The sequence below is a fragment of the Scyliorhinus torazame genome, chromosome 27 (assembly GCF_047496885.1).
Source record: "Scyliorhinus torazame isolate Kashiwa2021f chromosome 27, sScyTor2.1, whole genome shotgun sequence".
Taxonomy (NCBI): domain Eukaryota; kingdom Metazoa; phylum Chordata; class Chondrichthyes; order Carcharhiniformes; family Scyliorhinidae; genus Scyliorhinus; species Scyliorhinus torazame.
The window spans coordinates 14,903,154-14,920,203 of NC_092733.1; the positions used below are offsets into that span (position 1 = coordinate 14,903,154).

The 17,050-nt window shown below is 47.2% G+C and overlaps 1 protein-coding gene across 5 annotated transcripts in view; it reads right to left on the minus strand.

Moving 5' to 3' along the window:
• The window catches only part of LOC140403227 (microtubule-associated serine/threonine-protein kinase 1-like), a 217,797-nt gene that overhangs the window by 32,468 nt on the left and 168,279 nt on the right, over window positions 1-17,050 (minus strand). For all 5 annotated transcript variants that reach the window (XM_072490987.1, XM_072490989.1, XM_072490986.1 and 2 more), the window contains 4 exons: window positions 14,720-14,858; window positions 13,890-14,022; window positions 6,276-6,441; window positions 3,484-3,585 (listed from right to left, as the gene is read on the minus strand). In XM_072490987.1, coding sequence (XP_072347088.1) covers window positions 3,484-3,585; window positions 6,276-6,441; window positions 13,890-14,022; window positions 14,720-14,858 — 540 coding nt within the window. The remainder of the gene's footprint in view (window positions 1-3,483; window positions 3,586-6,275; window positions 6,442-13,889; window positions 14,023-14,719; window positions 14,859-17,050) is intronic.

Genomic DNA, 17,050 nt, shown 5'->3' on the forward strand with positions numbered 1-17,050 from the left:
ATACTCTCTTCCACCTTCTTCCGTCAGGAAAAAGATACCAAAGTTTGAGGTCACGTACCAACCGACTCAAGAACAGCTTCTTCCCTGCTGCCATCAGACTTTTGAATGGACCTACCTCGTATTAAGTTGATCTTTTCTCTACACCCTAGTTATGACTGTAACATTACATTCTGCAGTCTCTCCTTCCTTCTCTATGTACGGTACGCGTTGTCTGTACAGCATGCAAGAAACCATACTTTTCACTGTATACATGTGACAATAATAAATCAAATCAAATCAAATGAACAATATAGAGTTGTAGAGGAGCTCCATTGAGTTTTCCCAATGGGCTATGATGGATGTGTTCGGCGGACTGGTGTGGACCACGGATAATGGGTGTGAGAACCAGAAAGAATAGGAAACTGATCAAGCATGGCAATGGCCGCCATCCTAGAATCACCAATGCTGCCTTCATGGTAAGAAATCCACAGAGCCCGGGTGATTGGAAGAAACAGAGATTTCTCCGCCAGGACCGGGCGAGCCCTTCCAACTCTACATAAATCCAAAAATAACGGAGCCTACGCAGGGTCAACCAGAATTAATATTGAATGTACCCTGAGCAGGCTGAAGCAAAGATTCAGCTCACCGACACACATTAAATGAGGATATTAGGACCACTTTTATGAATTGATACTCCCGGCTGATTCAGACAATGAGTTCCGTAACATGCAGTGTTTTCTACATACGGGTTGATTCTGTGTGTGGAAGCAATCTCGTATCCAGGCCTTCATCTTCAAACCCGAGACAGAACTGTCACCAGCTGACTGAGGTCACGAACATAAATGGTTTTTCAATTCTGTTTGTCGATGGGAGGTCACTAACAACTTCAAAAGCAGAGCAGTAACCTCGACCCCTGGAGTGTAGAATTTCTCCAACATTAAACATCCAGCAGCTTTTAGCTCATTGAGATAATAGTCACTGCCAGATAAATACGCCACTGATTTTGCGGAAGTGCTAGGCTTCCATCTCAATTTCCATTAACATAAAAATTGCCAATTTGAACCTCTTTGTGCCCCAACCTCTTTAATAACATCTCAGCAATTCAGGCTTAACAGCACGCACTTAACACAATCTGTATTGCAACAAAAGTGATTAGATTTAAAATTGTGCTGAGTTTGTCCGCGAAACTTGGCAGTAGATGGTCCGGATTTAATGCGACGAGCATTACAAAGAGGGCAATTATCAAAGTGTGCAATGCTTACATCAGGAATGTTAGGAAATGACAGCGAGTGGAAGCTGCCTAAAATGGGAATGAATGGAAGGGTTTGACTCATTAGCTTACTATACACCCACAGTGAATGGAAAAGAACAATACAGGAACAGGCCCTTCGGCCCTCCAAGCCTGTACCGGTCATGATAGCAACCTTGGCCAAAACCCTCAACACCGTATCGCCGTATCGCTCTATACCCATCCTATCCATGTATTTGTCAAGATGCCTTTTGAACGCCGTTAATGTATCTGCCCTGGCAACGCGTTCCAGGCACTCACCACCCTCGGTGTAAAAAACCTGCCTCGCACATCTCCTCTAAACTTTGCCCCACAGATCTTAAACCTATGCCCCCTGGTGTGTGACCCCTCCACCCTGGGAAAGACTGTCTGCCCATCCACTCTATCCAAGCCGCTCATAATCTTGTAGACATCTATCAGGTCACCCCTCAACCTCCGTCTTTCTAATGAAAGTAGTCTGAGCCTATTCAGCCTCTCTGCATAGCTAACACCCTCCAGACCAGGCAACATCCTGGTAAACCTCCTCTGCACCCTCTCCAAAGCCTCCACATCCTTCCGGTAGTGTGGCGACCAGAATTGAGCGCAATATTCCGAGTGCGGCCTTACCAAGGTTCTATACAACTGTAGCATGACTTGCCAGTTTTTATGCTCAATGCCCCGTCCAATGAAGGCAAGCATTCCGTATGCTTTCTTGACCACCTTGTCCATTTGCGTTGCCACTTTCAAAGATCTGTGGATCTGCAACCCCAGATCTCGCTGACTTCCTATATTCCTAAGAGTTTTGCCATTTACAGTATATTTCCCCTCTATGCTAGACCTACCAAAATGCATTACCTCACATTTGTCCGGATTAAACTTCATTTGCCATTTCTCTGCCCAAGTCTCCAACCTATCTATGTCCTGCTGTATCCTCTGACAATCCTCAACACTATCCGTAACTCCACCAACCTTGGTGTCATCCACGAACTTACTAATCAGACCAGCTACATTTTCCTCCAAGTCGTTTATGTATACTACAAACAAGAGATGCCTCACCACAGATCCTTGTGGAACATCACTAGTCACAATCTTCCATTCAGTAAAACAAAGAAGCAGTTAAACATTTACTCCATCCACCATCAGCACAAATGGCAGCAGTGTGTACCATCTGCAAGATGCACTGCATCAACTCGCCTTCAACAGTTACTTCCAAACAAGCGACATTGACCACCTAGAAGAACAAGGACAGCAGAGAACATAAATCCTCCAAGTTCCCGTCCAAGCCACACAACATCCTGACTTGGAATTATACTATTGCTGGGTCAAAATCCTGCAACGGCCTCCCTAACAGCAAAGTGGATGTACCTACACCACATGGACTGCCATGGTTCAAGAAGGTAGTTCAGCACCATCCTCCTAAAGGCAATTAGGATGGGCAATGAAGGGGTGGCACGCTGGTGCAGTGGTTAGCACTGCTGCCTCACAGCGCAGAGGACCCAGGTTTGATCCCGGCCCTGGGTTACTGACCGTGTGGTGTTTGCATATTCTCCCCATGTCTGTGTGGGTCTCACCCCCACAACCCAAAGATGTGTACCCCCACTGTGTATGAGTGGTGTGTAGAGTGTTGTGTACGGGTGGTGTGTACGGGTGGTGTGTACGGGTGGTGTGTACGGGTGGTGTGTACGGGTGGTGTGTACGGGTGGTGTGTACGGGTGGTGTGTACGGGTGGTGTGTACGGGTGGTGTGTACGGGTGGTGTGTACGGGTGGTGTGTACGGGTGGTGTGTACGGGTGGTGTGTACGGGTGGTGTGTACGGGTGGTGTGTACGGGTGGTGAGTACGGGTGGTGTGTACGGGCGGTGTGTACGGGTGGTGAATCAACAGTGTATCACCACATATCCTTCAGAAATGTTATCTGTGAGAATATTTCAATGTACATCAGGATAAAACATTAAACGGTGACTGCACTCTAAAAGTACTTCATTGACTGTAGAGCACTTTAAACCATCCTGAGGTTATGAAAGGTCCTGTATAAACACAAGTTATTTCTGAAGTTAAAGCAACGCAGACAGCAATTTGAAAAGCTCACTTTAAGCAAGGGTGTGAAAATAGCTAGTCATTATTTGCAAATTGGATTTCCAGTTAAGGATAATGACAGAGCTGGCGGCAGAAGGATAGTGCGAGCAAGGAAAGATCCCAGTCCGATACAGTGACCCCAGGCGGGGTGTGGTTGCCTACCTGTCCCCAGCCTGTCCAGTGGGTTTGGCTGCAGGAGGCTGGAAATGAGATGTTGTGCATCCGCTGGGAGAGCCTCATCGCCATCAGGCCACATAATATCATCTAGAAACAAGAGGCAACATTAGACACTGGACACATGATGGGGATTGCCACTCATGGTGCTTTATACTTGGTGTTAAAACTTTGTTGACTATTTCCCCCAAATCCCAGTTGCAGCCTCTCATGTGAATAAAAATGCTGCTGTTCCACTTCCCATTCAACAGTTTTCCTTTTCTGAAACAAGTGGTTCTCTGGAACTTTAGTTAATAATATAACTATATAATAATAATCTTTATTGACATAAGTAGGCTTACATTAACACTGAAATGAAGTTACTGTGAAAGCCCCTAGGCGCCACATTCCATGTTCGGGTACACGGAGGGAGAATTCAGAATGTCCAATTCACCTAACAAGCACGTCTTTCGGGACTTGTGGGAGGAAACCGGAGCACCCGGAGGAAACCCACGCAGACACGGAGAGAACGTGCAGACTCCGCACAGACAGTGACCCAAGCCGGGAATCGAACCTAGGACCCTGGCGCTGTGAAGCAACAGTGCTAACCACTGTGCTACCGTGCCGCCCCAGAGGTATTCTGCCTTTCACTCTATCATGAACCATTCCTTCGGTCTTACCTCCCTCCCCCCACCCGTTCCCTGCCTCCTGTACCCGCTGTATCAATTTTTTCCGATTCTGATGGAAGGTCACAGATCTGAAACACTGGGCGAAATTCTCCCGAAACGGCGCGATGTCCGCCGACTGCCGCCCAAAACGGCGCCAATCAGACGGGCATCGCACCAAAGGTGCAGAATGCTCCGCATCTTTGGGGGCCGAGCCCCAACATTGAGGGGCTAGGCCGATGCCGGAGGAATTTCCGCCCCGCCAGCTGGTGGAAACGGCCTTTGTTGCCCCGCCAGCTGGCGCGGAAATGAAATCCCCGGGCGGCGCATGCGCGGGAGCGTCAGCGGCCGCTGACAGTTTCCCATGCATGCGCAGTGGAGGGAGTCTCTTCCGCCTCCACCATGGTGGAGATCGTGGCGGAGGCGGAAGGGAAAGAGTGCCCCCAAGGCACAGGCCCGCCCGCGGATCGGTGGGCCCCGATCGCGGGCCAGGCCACCATGGGGGCACCCCCTGGGGCCAGATTGCCCCGCGCCCGCCCCAGGACCCCGGAACCCGCCCACGCCGCCTTGTCCCGCCGTTCAAAAGGTGGTTTAATCCACGCCGGCGGGACAGGCAATTTATCGGCGGGACTTCGGCCCATCTGGGCCGGAGAATCGAGCGGGGGGCCCGCCAACCGGCGCGGCCCGATTCCCGCACTCGCCGAATATCCGGTGCCGGCGACTTCGGCAACCGGCAGGGGCGGGATTCACGGCAGCCCCCGGCGATTCTCCAACCCGACGGGGGGTCGGAGAATGACGCCCATGAACTCTGTTTCTCCGTCCACAGGTGCTGCTGACCTGCTGAGTATTATCTGCAATTTCTCTTTCATTTCCGATTTCCAGCATCCACAATTATTTTGGTTTCAGGGTAAATCCCCGTTTCCTGGATTTACTGAAGCAAGAAGGAGGGATGGCTTCTCGATGGTGTCCAGTGTGTCAAGTAACACGTTTTCTGTTCTGATAATCAGATGCAAGAGTTCAGGATCTGAATGATCCTCACAAGCTGTGATTTGAGAGCTAACTCCTGAGAAGGCCCAATTGTTTTTTTGAAACCTGGTGCATGACACAATACCATGACACTAAGCTTTAGTTCAAAGCGGCAAGGACTTGCCCCAATGGAGTCTGATGTAATTTGCCCTCGAGCCTTGGTAACAATGCATCGAACTGGGCTTTAGTTGGTGGAATAATTTTAGGAATGAGTTTATTGGGATTAGGTATCAGATGAATCCTCTATGACAGGGCCATAAAACCAAGACAGCTCATTTATAGAATTTACAGCGCAGAAGGAGGCCATTTGGCCCATCGGGTCTGCACCGGCTCTTGGAAAGAGCACCCTACCCAAGCCCACACCTCCACCCTATCCCCATAACCCAGTAACCCCACCCAACACGAAGGGCAATTTTGGACACTAAGGGCAATTTAGCACAGCCAATCCACCTAACCTGCACATCTTTGGACTGTGGGAGGAAACCGGAGCACCCGGAGGAAACCCACGCACACACGGGGAGAACGTGCAGACTCCGCACAGACAGTGACCGAAGCCGGGAATCGAACCTGAGATCCTGGAGCTGTGAAGCAATTGTGCTAACCACTATGCTACCGTGCTGCCCATGAACCCAGTACTGACCAACCCAGTAGCTCTTCCTAAAAACTTTAAAAATAAACCTGGAAAGTTAGGTCAGGAATACTTAACACATTTATGGACAGGCATTTTATCTCTTCACCTTACAGTAGGATTGTCCAAACATTTTTGCCTCATGCCAGCAAATATACAGGGGTCAATTATAACATTTAGACCCCATTTCCTTTGATTTCCATACACCATTGGGCAGTAAGGAATTTAGTATTCTGATTTATTCATCTATGAGGCAACAATGTCAAGAACAGGCCAATCCAAATTTCCCACCCATCAAAATTCAAACCAACTGAGAAACAAGCACAATTAGTATTGAGTTGTCTGGGCTTCAGGAGCCAATTTATTGCCAGGATCTATAGGTTGCATGATCACAGTTCAAACATCGCTACCCAAGAGCTTATAACGTAGCATGGGCACAATCAGCAAGTGGATCACACAGCCCAACTGGATTCCATACTTACCGCTGATGACTTGGCCAAATAATTCCTCGGGTGTGTCGCCAAAGAAGGGAACACACCCCACCAGGAACTCGTACAGTATGATGCCCATTGCCCACCAGTCGACTGGCTTCCCATACCCCTGTCGCACGATTACCTCGGGGGCGATGTACTCAGGAGTGCCACAAACCTGCAACAGTCAAGACTGTAAGAAACTGCAGAGAGTCGTGAACACAGCCCATCACACGAACCCACCTCCCATCCATTGAGTCCGTCTACACCTCCCGCTGCCTTGGGAAAGCGGGCAGCATAATCAAGGACCCCTCCCAATCGGTTATTCTCTCTCCCAACCTCCTCCATCGGGCAGGAGATACAAAAGTCTAAGAACACGGACTAACAGGTTCAAAAGCAGTTTCTTCCCCTCTGTTAGCAGACACCTAAACAACCCTCTTATGGACTGATCTGATCTCTTCACGCATCGTCGCTACTGAGTAGTCCTACACTCTGTATGCTTCACCCGATGCCTGTGTCTATGTATTTACATTGTGTATTTATGTATGTCCTATGTTTTTTCATGAATGGAACGTTATGTCTGAACAATACTTTTCACTGTACCTCAGTACAGGTGACAATAAATCAAATCAATGTCAGGGTATCTTGAAGCCAGCTACTTTGCCCTTCTTGTGCATCACCCCTCTGCCCCCCCCCCCCCCCCCCCCCCCCCCCCTCACCTGACCCTACCATTGGCAGCTGTGCATTCAGCCACAAGGTCCCACTCTCTGAAGCTCCTTCTCTAAAACCCCTCTGCCATCCAACGCACTCCCCCCCATTCGGACCCTCCTTACTCAGTTGGCCAAACCTTTGGTTAGGCCTCCTTCTATACCTTAGAGTGCATTTTTCTCACGTGTTTGTGAAGTGCCTTGCGATGTAGTTCTGTCTTAAAAACAACTTGTAATTCCTTTTAGAAGTAAAATCTAAACGTTGCCACCATCCCCAAAGGACCATCGGTTGCTCTCCCCTTTGAGGGGGAGAGCTGACTGGTGGTGATTTAACCTGAGGGTCACCACACCTCAGGCGAGGGGCAAGATTGAGAGGCGGGGCCTTAATGAATAACCTCAGCCGGTGCTTTTAGAAGACAAACAACACAACTGAAGGTTTGAACCGGGATGTCAACTAAAATAGTTTATTTAATTCCTGGATTATTGCTTGTCCAAAATGCATTAATTCTCAGTACTTCCCCAGCTTTCAAGCATAATGATCTGTGAGCAGATGGAGTTCAGCATGAGGCCATCCACTGTGGAGCTAACATAGAAAGATCAGAGTATTTTCCAAATGGTGAAAAGCGAGGAGCTGCGGAGGAGTAGAGCGATTTACAGGTTCATGAACAGAAATAGAAAGACATGCATATAGTGTTTTGCACGACCACCAGATATCTTAAAGCGCTTGAGAGCCAATGAAGAACTTTTGTGACGTAAGAAAGGTGTAATGACCACAAACAGCAATGTGATAATGATGTTTTTTTTTGTCATGTTGATGAGGAATAAATATTGTTCAGGACAGCAGGGATAACTCCGCTGCCCTTCACTGAAATAATGCCGGGGATTACATCCGCTGCTGAAGATATCTGAAAGACTGTGCCTCTGACAGCACAGCACTCCCTCGGTGCTGCAGTCGACTGCCAGCTTTAATTTTTATGCTCAAAGACTGGAGTGAGACATGAACCCAGAACCACGTGACTGGGAAACGGGAATGCCACCATCGTAGCCGACACTGCATAAAAACTAAATCAGTAAAAACTAGTGGACAGGTACATAAAGTAATTTAAAAAACGAATGGGGCAAACAGCTTGTTGTTTGGGAAGCTGACGCCTCGCGATCAGTCTGTTCTTCACTCAGAAAGAACATGCAAAAGATCTGTATGAAGTGTAGATAATCATTTGGCAATACCGTAGCCTAATTAATGACCTAATTGCAGCGTGACGCTGTTTTCCATTGCCTCATTTTTCCAATTTTAGCATCCAGTTAATAAATAAACCAGTCACCGTTGTGCAAAGATTGTTTTGCAATTTCGCCAGCGAAATCAGAAAATTAGGAGCTTTGTTGGGAAATTTGAGTCATGGCACAGGCCCCGTGGTGTAGGACGGCACCAAGATCAAAAGAACAGAATCATACAATTATAGAATTTACAGTGCAGAAGGAGGCCCTTCGGCCCATCGAGTCTGCACCAGCCCTTGGAAAGAACACCCTTCCTAAGCCCACACTTTCACCCTATCCCCGTAACCCAGTAACCCCACCCAACCTTTTTGGTCACTAAGGGGCAATTTATAACGGCCAAGCCACCTAACCTGCACATTTTTGGACTGTGGGAGGAAACCGGAGCACTCGGAGGAAACCCACGCAGACAGGGGGAGATTGTGCAAACTCCGCACAGACAGTGACCCAAGCCGGGAATTGAACCTGGGACCCTGGAGCTATGAAGCAACTGTGCTAACCACTATGCTACCATGCCCAGAGATGCATTGCATTGTAGGAAATACAGCACCCTGTTTGTGCACAGCAAGCCCCCACAACAGCAAAGAAATAAACATCATCTGTTTTCGCCACTGGTTGAGGGATGAATGTTGGCCAGGACACCGGACAGAACTCCCCTGTACTTCTTCAAAATAGAGCCATGAGGTCTTTTACATCCACCCCTGGGGCCATCAGCACCTCATACAAAGACAACACTTGCGACAGTGCAGCAGTCCCCCACCACTACCCTGGCAGCACCATCCTAGATTCTGTGCCAAAGTCTCTGGGACATGAACCAACAACCCTCTGATTTGGAGGTGTTAGTGCCACCCACTGAGCCCCAGCTGTCACTGAAGTAGCACAGAATTAGAGCATGACATGGTGTAACAAGATTGGATTTCAACAGTGAGGATACAGATGATTAATTAGATAATACAAATCAGTGAACAAAACATTTAAGTTGGATGACAGGAAGAAGTGTAGAGCAGTAGTCCTCAACCTTTCTTACATCACGGCACACTTTTATAGTGTAAAGGTTTTGGCACGCCTCCTATTTTCTCGAACTAAAATGCCCTCTTGCAAAAGCCTTTTTACCTCTAAAGCCTCCTAAAAACATGTCAAGCCACCATTCAATACAATTTTCATTAGTTTAAGAAGTTCACAATGCAAACCTCATCACCGTTTGCATGTCAAATACAATATTGCAGCCTGTTTCTCCTTTTCTTCACTTTACTGGTTCCTGTGTCTGACCTTGGCCTCTTCCCTTCCTGGGAAGAATGTTTTATTTTACTTCTCCCGGCCTTCTCTCCTGTTTGCCCCCCAACCTCTCCCCGTCTCCCTCACTTCTCCCAGGCTTTTGCGCCCTTTGCGTGTTTTTGCTCTATCCGCAGGCGCACGGGATCTTTGTCTTCAACTCCGTGGTCGGCATCCCCAATTCCCAAAAGAAGCTGGGATCTGCTGTGCATGCGTCAGCCAGGAAAGGGCCGCGCATGCGCGGTTCGGAATGTTTTATGTTGGCAATCTGAACCATGCACAGGGAAAGGGCCGCGCGTGTGCAGTTCGACATCGGTTAGGCCCGTGAACATGACCGATGTTAAAAATTGCGAACCGCGCATGCCCGGGCAATTCCCAGCCGGGGAGGCCCGAGGTTCAGCGGGATTTGGAGATGCCGATCACGGAGCTGAAAACAAAGATAAGATTTAGTTTATTTACATTAACGTGTAATCATTTTGAACCTTATTTTGCGGCACACTTCACGCCGCACCGGTTGGGAATCTCTGGTGTGGAGGACTGGAAACGACTACACAGAGTTGTCAGGCCAATTTTGAAGTTAAAGTCTTTAATAGATGCAGCTGTGCTATCGAGCCCAGTAAGTTAAATGTTTAAATATGAGATGTAGAGGATAATTTTAAACCTTCACCATAGGGTTAAATTTCCACAGGATTGGGGGGAAAAACTAGCTTTACACCCACTGACTTGAATGGGGAGTAAGATCAGTGGGTTATAAAGTCAGCACAACGCATGATGTGTTTCCCAATGAACGAATTAGGTTGCAATTGGCCCTCATTGAAAGAAGACAATAGCTGAGCGACAAAGAAATCACTCACGGAGAAGCCATAAGCGACAAAGATAGGAAAACAAGAAAAAGTTATTCGCCATCTATCTCATTACCTGTGAGTGTACCAACACCACAGGGACTGCGGCAGCTCAAGGCCACCTTCTCGAGGGCAAATAGGGATGGGCAACCACAAATGCGACCCTCAAATCCCATGAAATGTTTAAAAGGTGTCATTGAGATCATCCTCCAGGAATGCGGCCGAATTATTTTTAATGAGTTTCCAAACCTGTATCGCTCTCTTTTCACCCAATCGAAAATCGGTCCCAATCAATTTTCTTTCAATGTGTCAGCGAAGATAGCACTCCTGCTGATTGCTTCCGAGGCCGGCTCGCACAGTGCCAGCTCCCGATTGTTGGGAGGATTTGAGTTGGTCAGCAGTTAAGATATCATTAAGATGGGAAATGTGGGAGATGAAAAAGTGCAAGTCTTGATCACGGATTTATCACTGCTCGAGCACGTTGTAAAAATGGGGCAGCTATAACTATTCACAGGGCCTATTCAGCTCTGAGCCCAAGAGGCAGATTCTGTGAGAAAATTAGACCAGGGAGAGGAGCAGTACTGAGCTGGTATGGTGATTTGATGAAAGAAAGGACTTTCATTTATATAGCACCTCTCTCTCAAACTCAGCACTTTTCAGCCAATTAAGAACTTTTTGAAGTCTAGTCACTGTTGTAATGTAGAAAACGCCAATTTTCACACAGGAAGATCCCACAAACAGCAATGTAATAGCGACCCCCAGATAATCTGGTTTTGTGACATTGGCTGATAATTATTGGCCAAAACATCGTGCCAATCCATCCACCTCAAAGGGCAGGTGGAGCCTTAGGTTTAATGTCTCATTTGAAGACGGCACCTCTGACACTGCTGTACACTCTGGTACCTCATTGGAAGTTTCAGCCTAGACTTTGCACTCCATTCACTGGAGTGCATCATTGTCTTTTCACCTCTCGGATTTGTCTTGAAGCTGGTCTGGGTTCGCTGATGGCCGAAGGGTTCTTCTTCATGCGATTTTGTGCAATCACATCCCAGTTCCGACCACAGAGCTGCCAGAGTTTGAGACAAATTCACTGAAGGCTTTGACTGCCAGAAAGCTCAACCTGATAAGGATTGGAAAATGTATATACTCCCGATACAAGTTCCGATCAATGAAAGAGATTGTTGGTGCTGACTAGAGAGGGTGTGTCTGAACTGAGAGTAAGACCACCAGACGTAGGTGAAAAAGTAGGCTTTCGGCCCGAGTCTGCTCCGCCATTCAATGAGATCACGACTGATCTGATAAACAGAGATTGTCATTGACTTCAGGAAGCGTAGAGGAGAACATGTCCCTCTCTACATCAATGGGAACGAAGTAGAAAGGGTCGAGAGCATCAAGTTGTTAGGTGTCCAGATCACCAACAGCCTGTCCTGGTCCCCCCATGCCGACACTATAGTTAAGAAAGCCCACCAACAACTCTACTTTCTCAGAACACTAAGGAAATTTAGCATGTCAGCCACAACTCTCACCAACTTTTACAGATGCACCATAGAAAGCATTCTTTCTGGTTGTATCACAGCTTGGTAAGGATCCTGCTCTGTCCAAGACCGCAGGAAACTACAGAAGGTCGTGAATGTAGCCCAGACCATCACGTAAACCAGCCTCCCGTCCATTGATTCTATCTACAATTCCCGCTGCCTCGGAAAGGACATCCCGGACATATTCTCCTCCACTTTCTTCCGCCAGGAAAAAGATACAAAAGTTTGAGATCACGTACCAACCGACTCAAGAACAGCTTCTACCCTGCTGCCATCAGACTTTTGAATGGACCTACCTCGTATTAAGTTGATCTTTTCTCTACACACTAGTTATGACTGTAACATTACATTATCGGCTCTCCTTCCTTTCCTGTGTACGTGATGTGGAGATGCCGGCGTTGGACTGGGGTGAGCACAGTAAGACGTCTTACAACACCAGGTTAAAGTCCAACAGGTTTGTTTCAAATCTCTAGCTTTCAGAGCACTGCTCCTTCCTCAGGTCCACCTGAGGATGGAGCAGTGCTCCGAAAGCTAGTGATTCGAAACAAACCTGTTGGACTTTAACGTGGTGTTGTAAGACTTCTTATTTTCCGATGTACGGTATGCATTGTCTGTATAGCATGCAAGAAACAATACTTTTCACTGTATACTTATACATGTGTCAATACTAAATCAAATCTAATCAAATCAAATATTATAATCGAAAACTCCACTTTCTCCGTAAGTACTGTTAGTGGAAAAAAAATTCATTCTACAACACTGAGATCCGTCATCTTCATTCAGGAGAACAAGGACTCCTACATCAGACTCCTATTTATTGACTACAGCTCTGCCTTCAAACCATAATCCCAGCCAAGCTCATATCAAAGCTCCAAAACCTAGGACTTGGCTCCCCACTCTGCAACTGGATCCTCGATTTTCTGACCAACAGACCACAGTCAGTAAGAATGAACAACAACACCTCCTCCACAATAGTCCTCAACACCGGGGCCCCGCAAGGCTGCATACTTAGCCCCCTACTCTACTCCCTGTACACACACGACTGCGTGGCTAAATCTGGTTCCAACTCCATCTACAAGTTTGCTGACAATATGACCATAGTGGGCCAGATCTCGAATAACGACGAGTCAGAATACAGGCGGGAGATAGAGAACCTAGTGGAGTGGTGTAGCGACAACAATCTCTCCCTCAATGCCAGCAAAACTAAAGAGCTGGTCATTGACTTCAGGAAGCAAAGTACTGTACACACCCCTGTCAGCATCAACGGGGCTGAGGTGGAGATGGTTAGCAGTTTCAAATTCCTAGGGGTGCACATCTCCAAAGATCTGTCCTGGTCCACCCACGTCGAATCCACCACCAAGAAAGCACAATAGTGCCTATACTTCCTCAGGAAACTAAGGAAATTCGGCATGTCCACATTAACCCTTACCAACTTTTACAGATGCACCATAGAAAGCATCCTATCGGGCTGCAACACAGCCTGGTATGGCAACTGCTCGGCCCAGGACCGCAAGAAACTTCAGAGAGTCGTGAACACCGCCCAGTCCATCACACGAACCTGCCTCCCATCCATTGACTCCATCTACACCTCCCGCTGCCTGGGGAAAGCGGGCAGCATAATCAAAGATCCCTCCCACCCGGCTTACTCACTCTTCCAACTTCTTCCATCAGGCAGGAGATACAGAAGTCTGAGAACACGCACGAACAGACTCAAAAACAGCTTCTTCCCCACTGTCACCAGACTCCTAAATGACCCTCTTATGGACTGACCTCATTAACACTACACCCCTGTATGCTTTATCCGATGCCAGTGCTTATGTAGTTACATTGTATACCTTGTGTTGCCCTATTATGTATTTTCTTTTATTTCCTTTTCATGTATTTAATGATCTGTTGAGCTGCTAGCAGAAAAATACTTTTCACTGTACCTCGGTACACGTGACAATAAACAAATCCAATCCAATCCAAGAAGTAAAAACAAGCATTTCATGTACTGACCTGCTTGTCCAGGAACTCCCGGGCATCCTTCTCAATGTGACCCTCATACAAATTTGTGGTGAGACTCATGAGGCCAATCTTCGAGAGGCCGAAGTCTGTTAACTTAATGTGACCCATAGATGTTATCAACAGACTGTGAAGCAAGAGGAGCAGAGCAAGTTAGTGATTCAACAAAATAGAGGGAGAGCCTAATCTTCTCTCCTCCAACTTCTCCAACCAGTTAAACTGCCTCCCTCCATCCCCCACAATCTCCACAGTCTTTATAACTGATGAATAAGAGTTTGCAAAACCAAGTGAGGAAAGGTTTTGTTTTAATGCCTCGGTAATTTTTAACATAGAACATACAGTCAGAAGGAGGCCATTCGGCCCATCGAGTCTGCACCGACCCACTTAGGCCCTCACTTCCACCCTATCCCCGTTAACCCAATAACCACTCCTAACCTTTTTGGTCACTAAGGGCAATTTTTTCATGGCCAATCCACCTAACCTGCACATCTTTGGAATGTGGAAGGAAACCAGAGCACCCGGAGGAAACCCACGCAGACACGGGGAGAACGTGCAGACTCCGCACAGACAGTGACCCAGCGGGGAATCGAACCTGGGACCCTGGCGGCGTGAAGCCACAGTGCTAACCACTATGCTACTGTGCTGCCTTTTTCTCCTGTTGTTGCCTGTAGCAGTTTCCCGGGGATCAATTTTCGATCCAGGCAAGTGATGGTTCTTCTTACACACCGAGTATTTCCCGTTAAACACTTGGCCCATCCATTAGCTGGCCAATGTTAGCCTCACTGTAAAATTCATTGTGACAGGAAAGGGTGACTCGAACTTACTTGTCTGGCTTTAGATCCCGGTGGACAATGCCGTAATTATGAAGATATTCCAAAGCCAGGACAGTTTCGGCAAAATACATCTGGGCCAAATCCACTGGCAATGCCCCGATGTTCTTCAGTAGTGTTGCACAGTCACCTCCTGCGAAAAGTGAAATGGTGAGAGGATTGAGTTACTCCGCGGACAGGTTGCATAGACCGTATTCCCTCGAGTACAGAATATCGAGGTGTGATCTGCTCAAGGGATTTTAAGATGGTTAAGGGGTATGTACTTAGGAGGGGGAAGCTAGAGCATCTGACAGTGACTGGTAAAACCAAGGGCAGCACAGCAAGAGGGAGACAGGAGGAAATACACCAAAACCCTGAAAAAGCATGGCAGCCGCAGGATTTGCGAGAACAATAAAACACTGGACATTACCAAAGACCATGAAAATGGGAGAGCCATGATCACCAGCGTGGCAAAACATGGCACTTGAAGAAGTTAAAGGGAATTGATCAGGTCCATTCCAGCAGCCTCTCAAGTAACGATGAAGAGAGAATGTTGGTGTTTATTGCAATAGGATTGGAATGTAAGAGTCGGGAGGTTTTGCCGCAGCTGTACAGGGCCAAGGTGAGACCACATCTGGAATACAGTGTACAGTTTTGGTCTCCTTATTTAAACAAAAGAGAAAGTTCACTGCGATGAAGGAGTTGTCTTATGAAGAAAGGTTGAATGGGTTGGGCCTATACCCATTGGAGTTTAGAAGAGTGAGAGGAGATTTTATTGAAGCGTATACGAACCGGATGGGTCTTTTTAAAAAAAGTTCCAATTAAGGGTGGCCAATTCGCCTACCCTGGGAGAATGTGCAAACTCCACAAGGTCAGTGACCCGGGGCTGGGATCGAACCTGGGTCCTCTGCGCCGTGAGGCAGCAGTGCTAACCACTGTGCCAGCGTGCTGCCCTTCCGGATGGGTCTTGATAGGGTGGATACCTGGATATTCCTCTTGTGGCGGTGACGAAATGAAGACCCAGGTGGCCTTTTCTTGCTCCAATGTTCCTATCCCATGGTACTATTTTGACGAAGAGCAAGGGAGTTATCGCCAACGACCTGGCCAATATGTATCCCTCAGTCAACATCGTGAAAAAAACAAATTACCTGGTCATTATTTCCTCTGGCAGGGGGGAATCCAGAATAAGGGGACAGAACCCTAAAATTAGAGCCAAGCTGTTGGGGAAGCACTTCCTCACACAAATCTGGAACTCTCCCACCCCCCCAAAATACCTTTTGAGGCTGGGGGGGGGGGGGTTCCAAAATGAAGACTGATAGATTTTTCTAAGGTAAGGAATATAGAACCAAGGCAGTGAGATGAGATTTGGATCAGCAACGATCTAACTGAACACGTTTGAGGGGCTGAATGGCCTGTTTTTATGTAACAGACGCAGTACTTTGGCATCGCACTAACAGCACGGACGTGAAAGTTTGTGTCACAACTTTGCATTGAAAATCCCCAGAGGCAGGATACGGAGTGATATCAATATTTAATAACTTTGCAGTTTACATTGCCAGTGCCTCACACTAATTACATAAACTGCTTGATTTCATAAACTAGTTCACAGTAGAATTCGTACTAGTTACATAATTTATCTCGCAAATTGATGTGGGGGGGGGGGGGGGGGTCGTTAATTTCCAGTCTGGGCTGTACAGCAGAGCAATGTGTATGAGTCAGGTCTATCATCCTATTTTCATATATTATCATGGACCATTTGCACCAACATGGAGACATGAAACAGGAGCCGGGACTATTTCAGGAGGACATCCTGTCGCAGTCTTCAATTTTCTTGTGCACAGCAGATTCTGTAACCAGCTTGTTAATTCCAATTTTGTTAAAATTTGTTCGTGGGCTTCTAATTCATCCCTAATTAGCCTTGAGGGGCAGTTAAGATTGCTGTGGGTCTGGAGTCACATGTAGGCCAGACCAGGTAAGGACGACAGATTTCCTTCCCTGAAGGACATTAGTGAATCAGATGGGTTTTTAATGACAATTGACAATGGTTTCATGGTCATCATGAGACTTTTAATTCCAGATTTTTATTGAATTCAAATTTCACCATCTGCAGTGGCTGGATTTGAACCTGGTCCCCCAAGCATTACTCTGGGTCTCTGGTGTACTAGTCCAGTGACAATGCCACTGCGCCACTGCCTCCCACAAGGATCTGCAACACTGGTTACACAATTAATTTACGTTCTGAAATGCGACTGGATCAATGATAAAAGGGAAGACATCTGTATAGCCCTGTTCATAACCTCTGTATATCTCAAAGTGTTTTGAAACCAATGATGTAACATAGGAAAC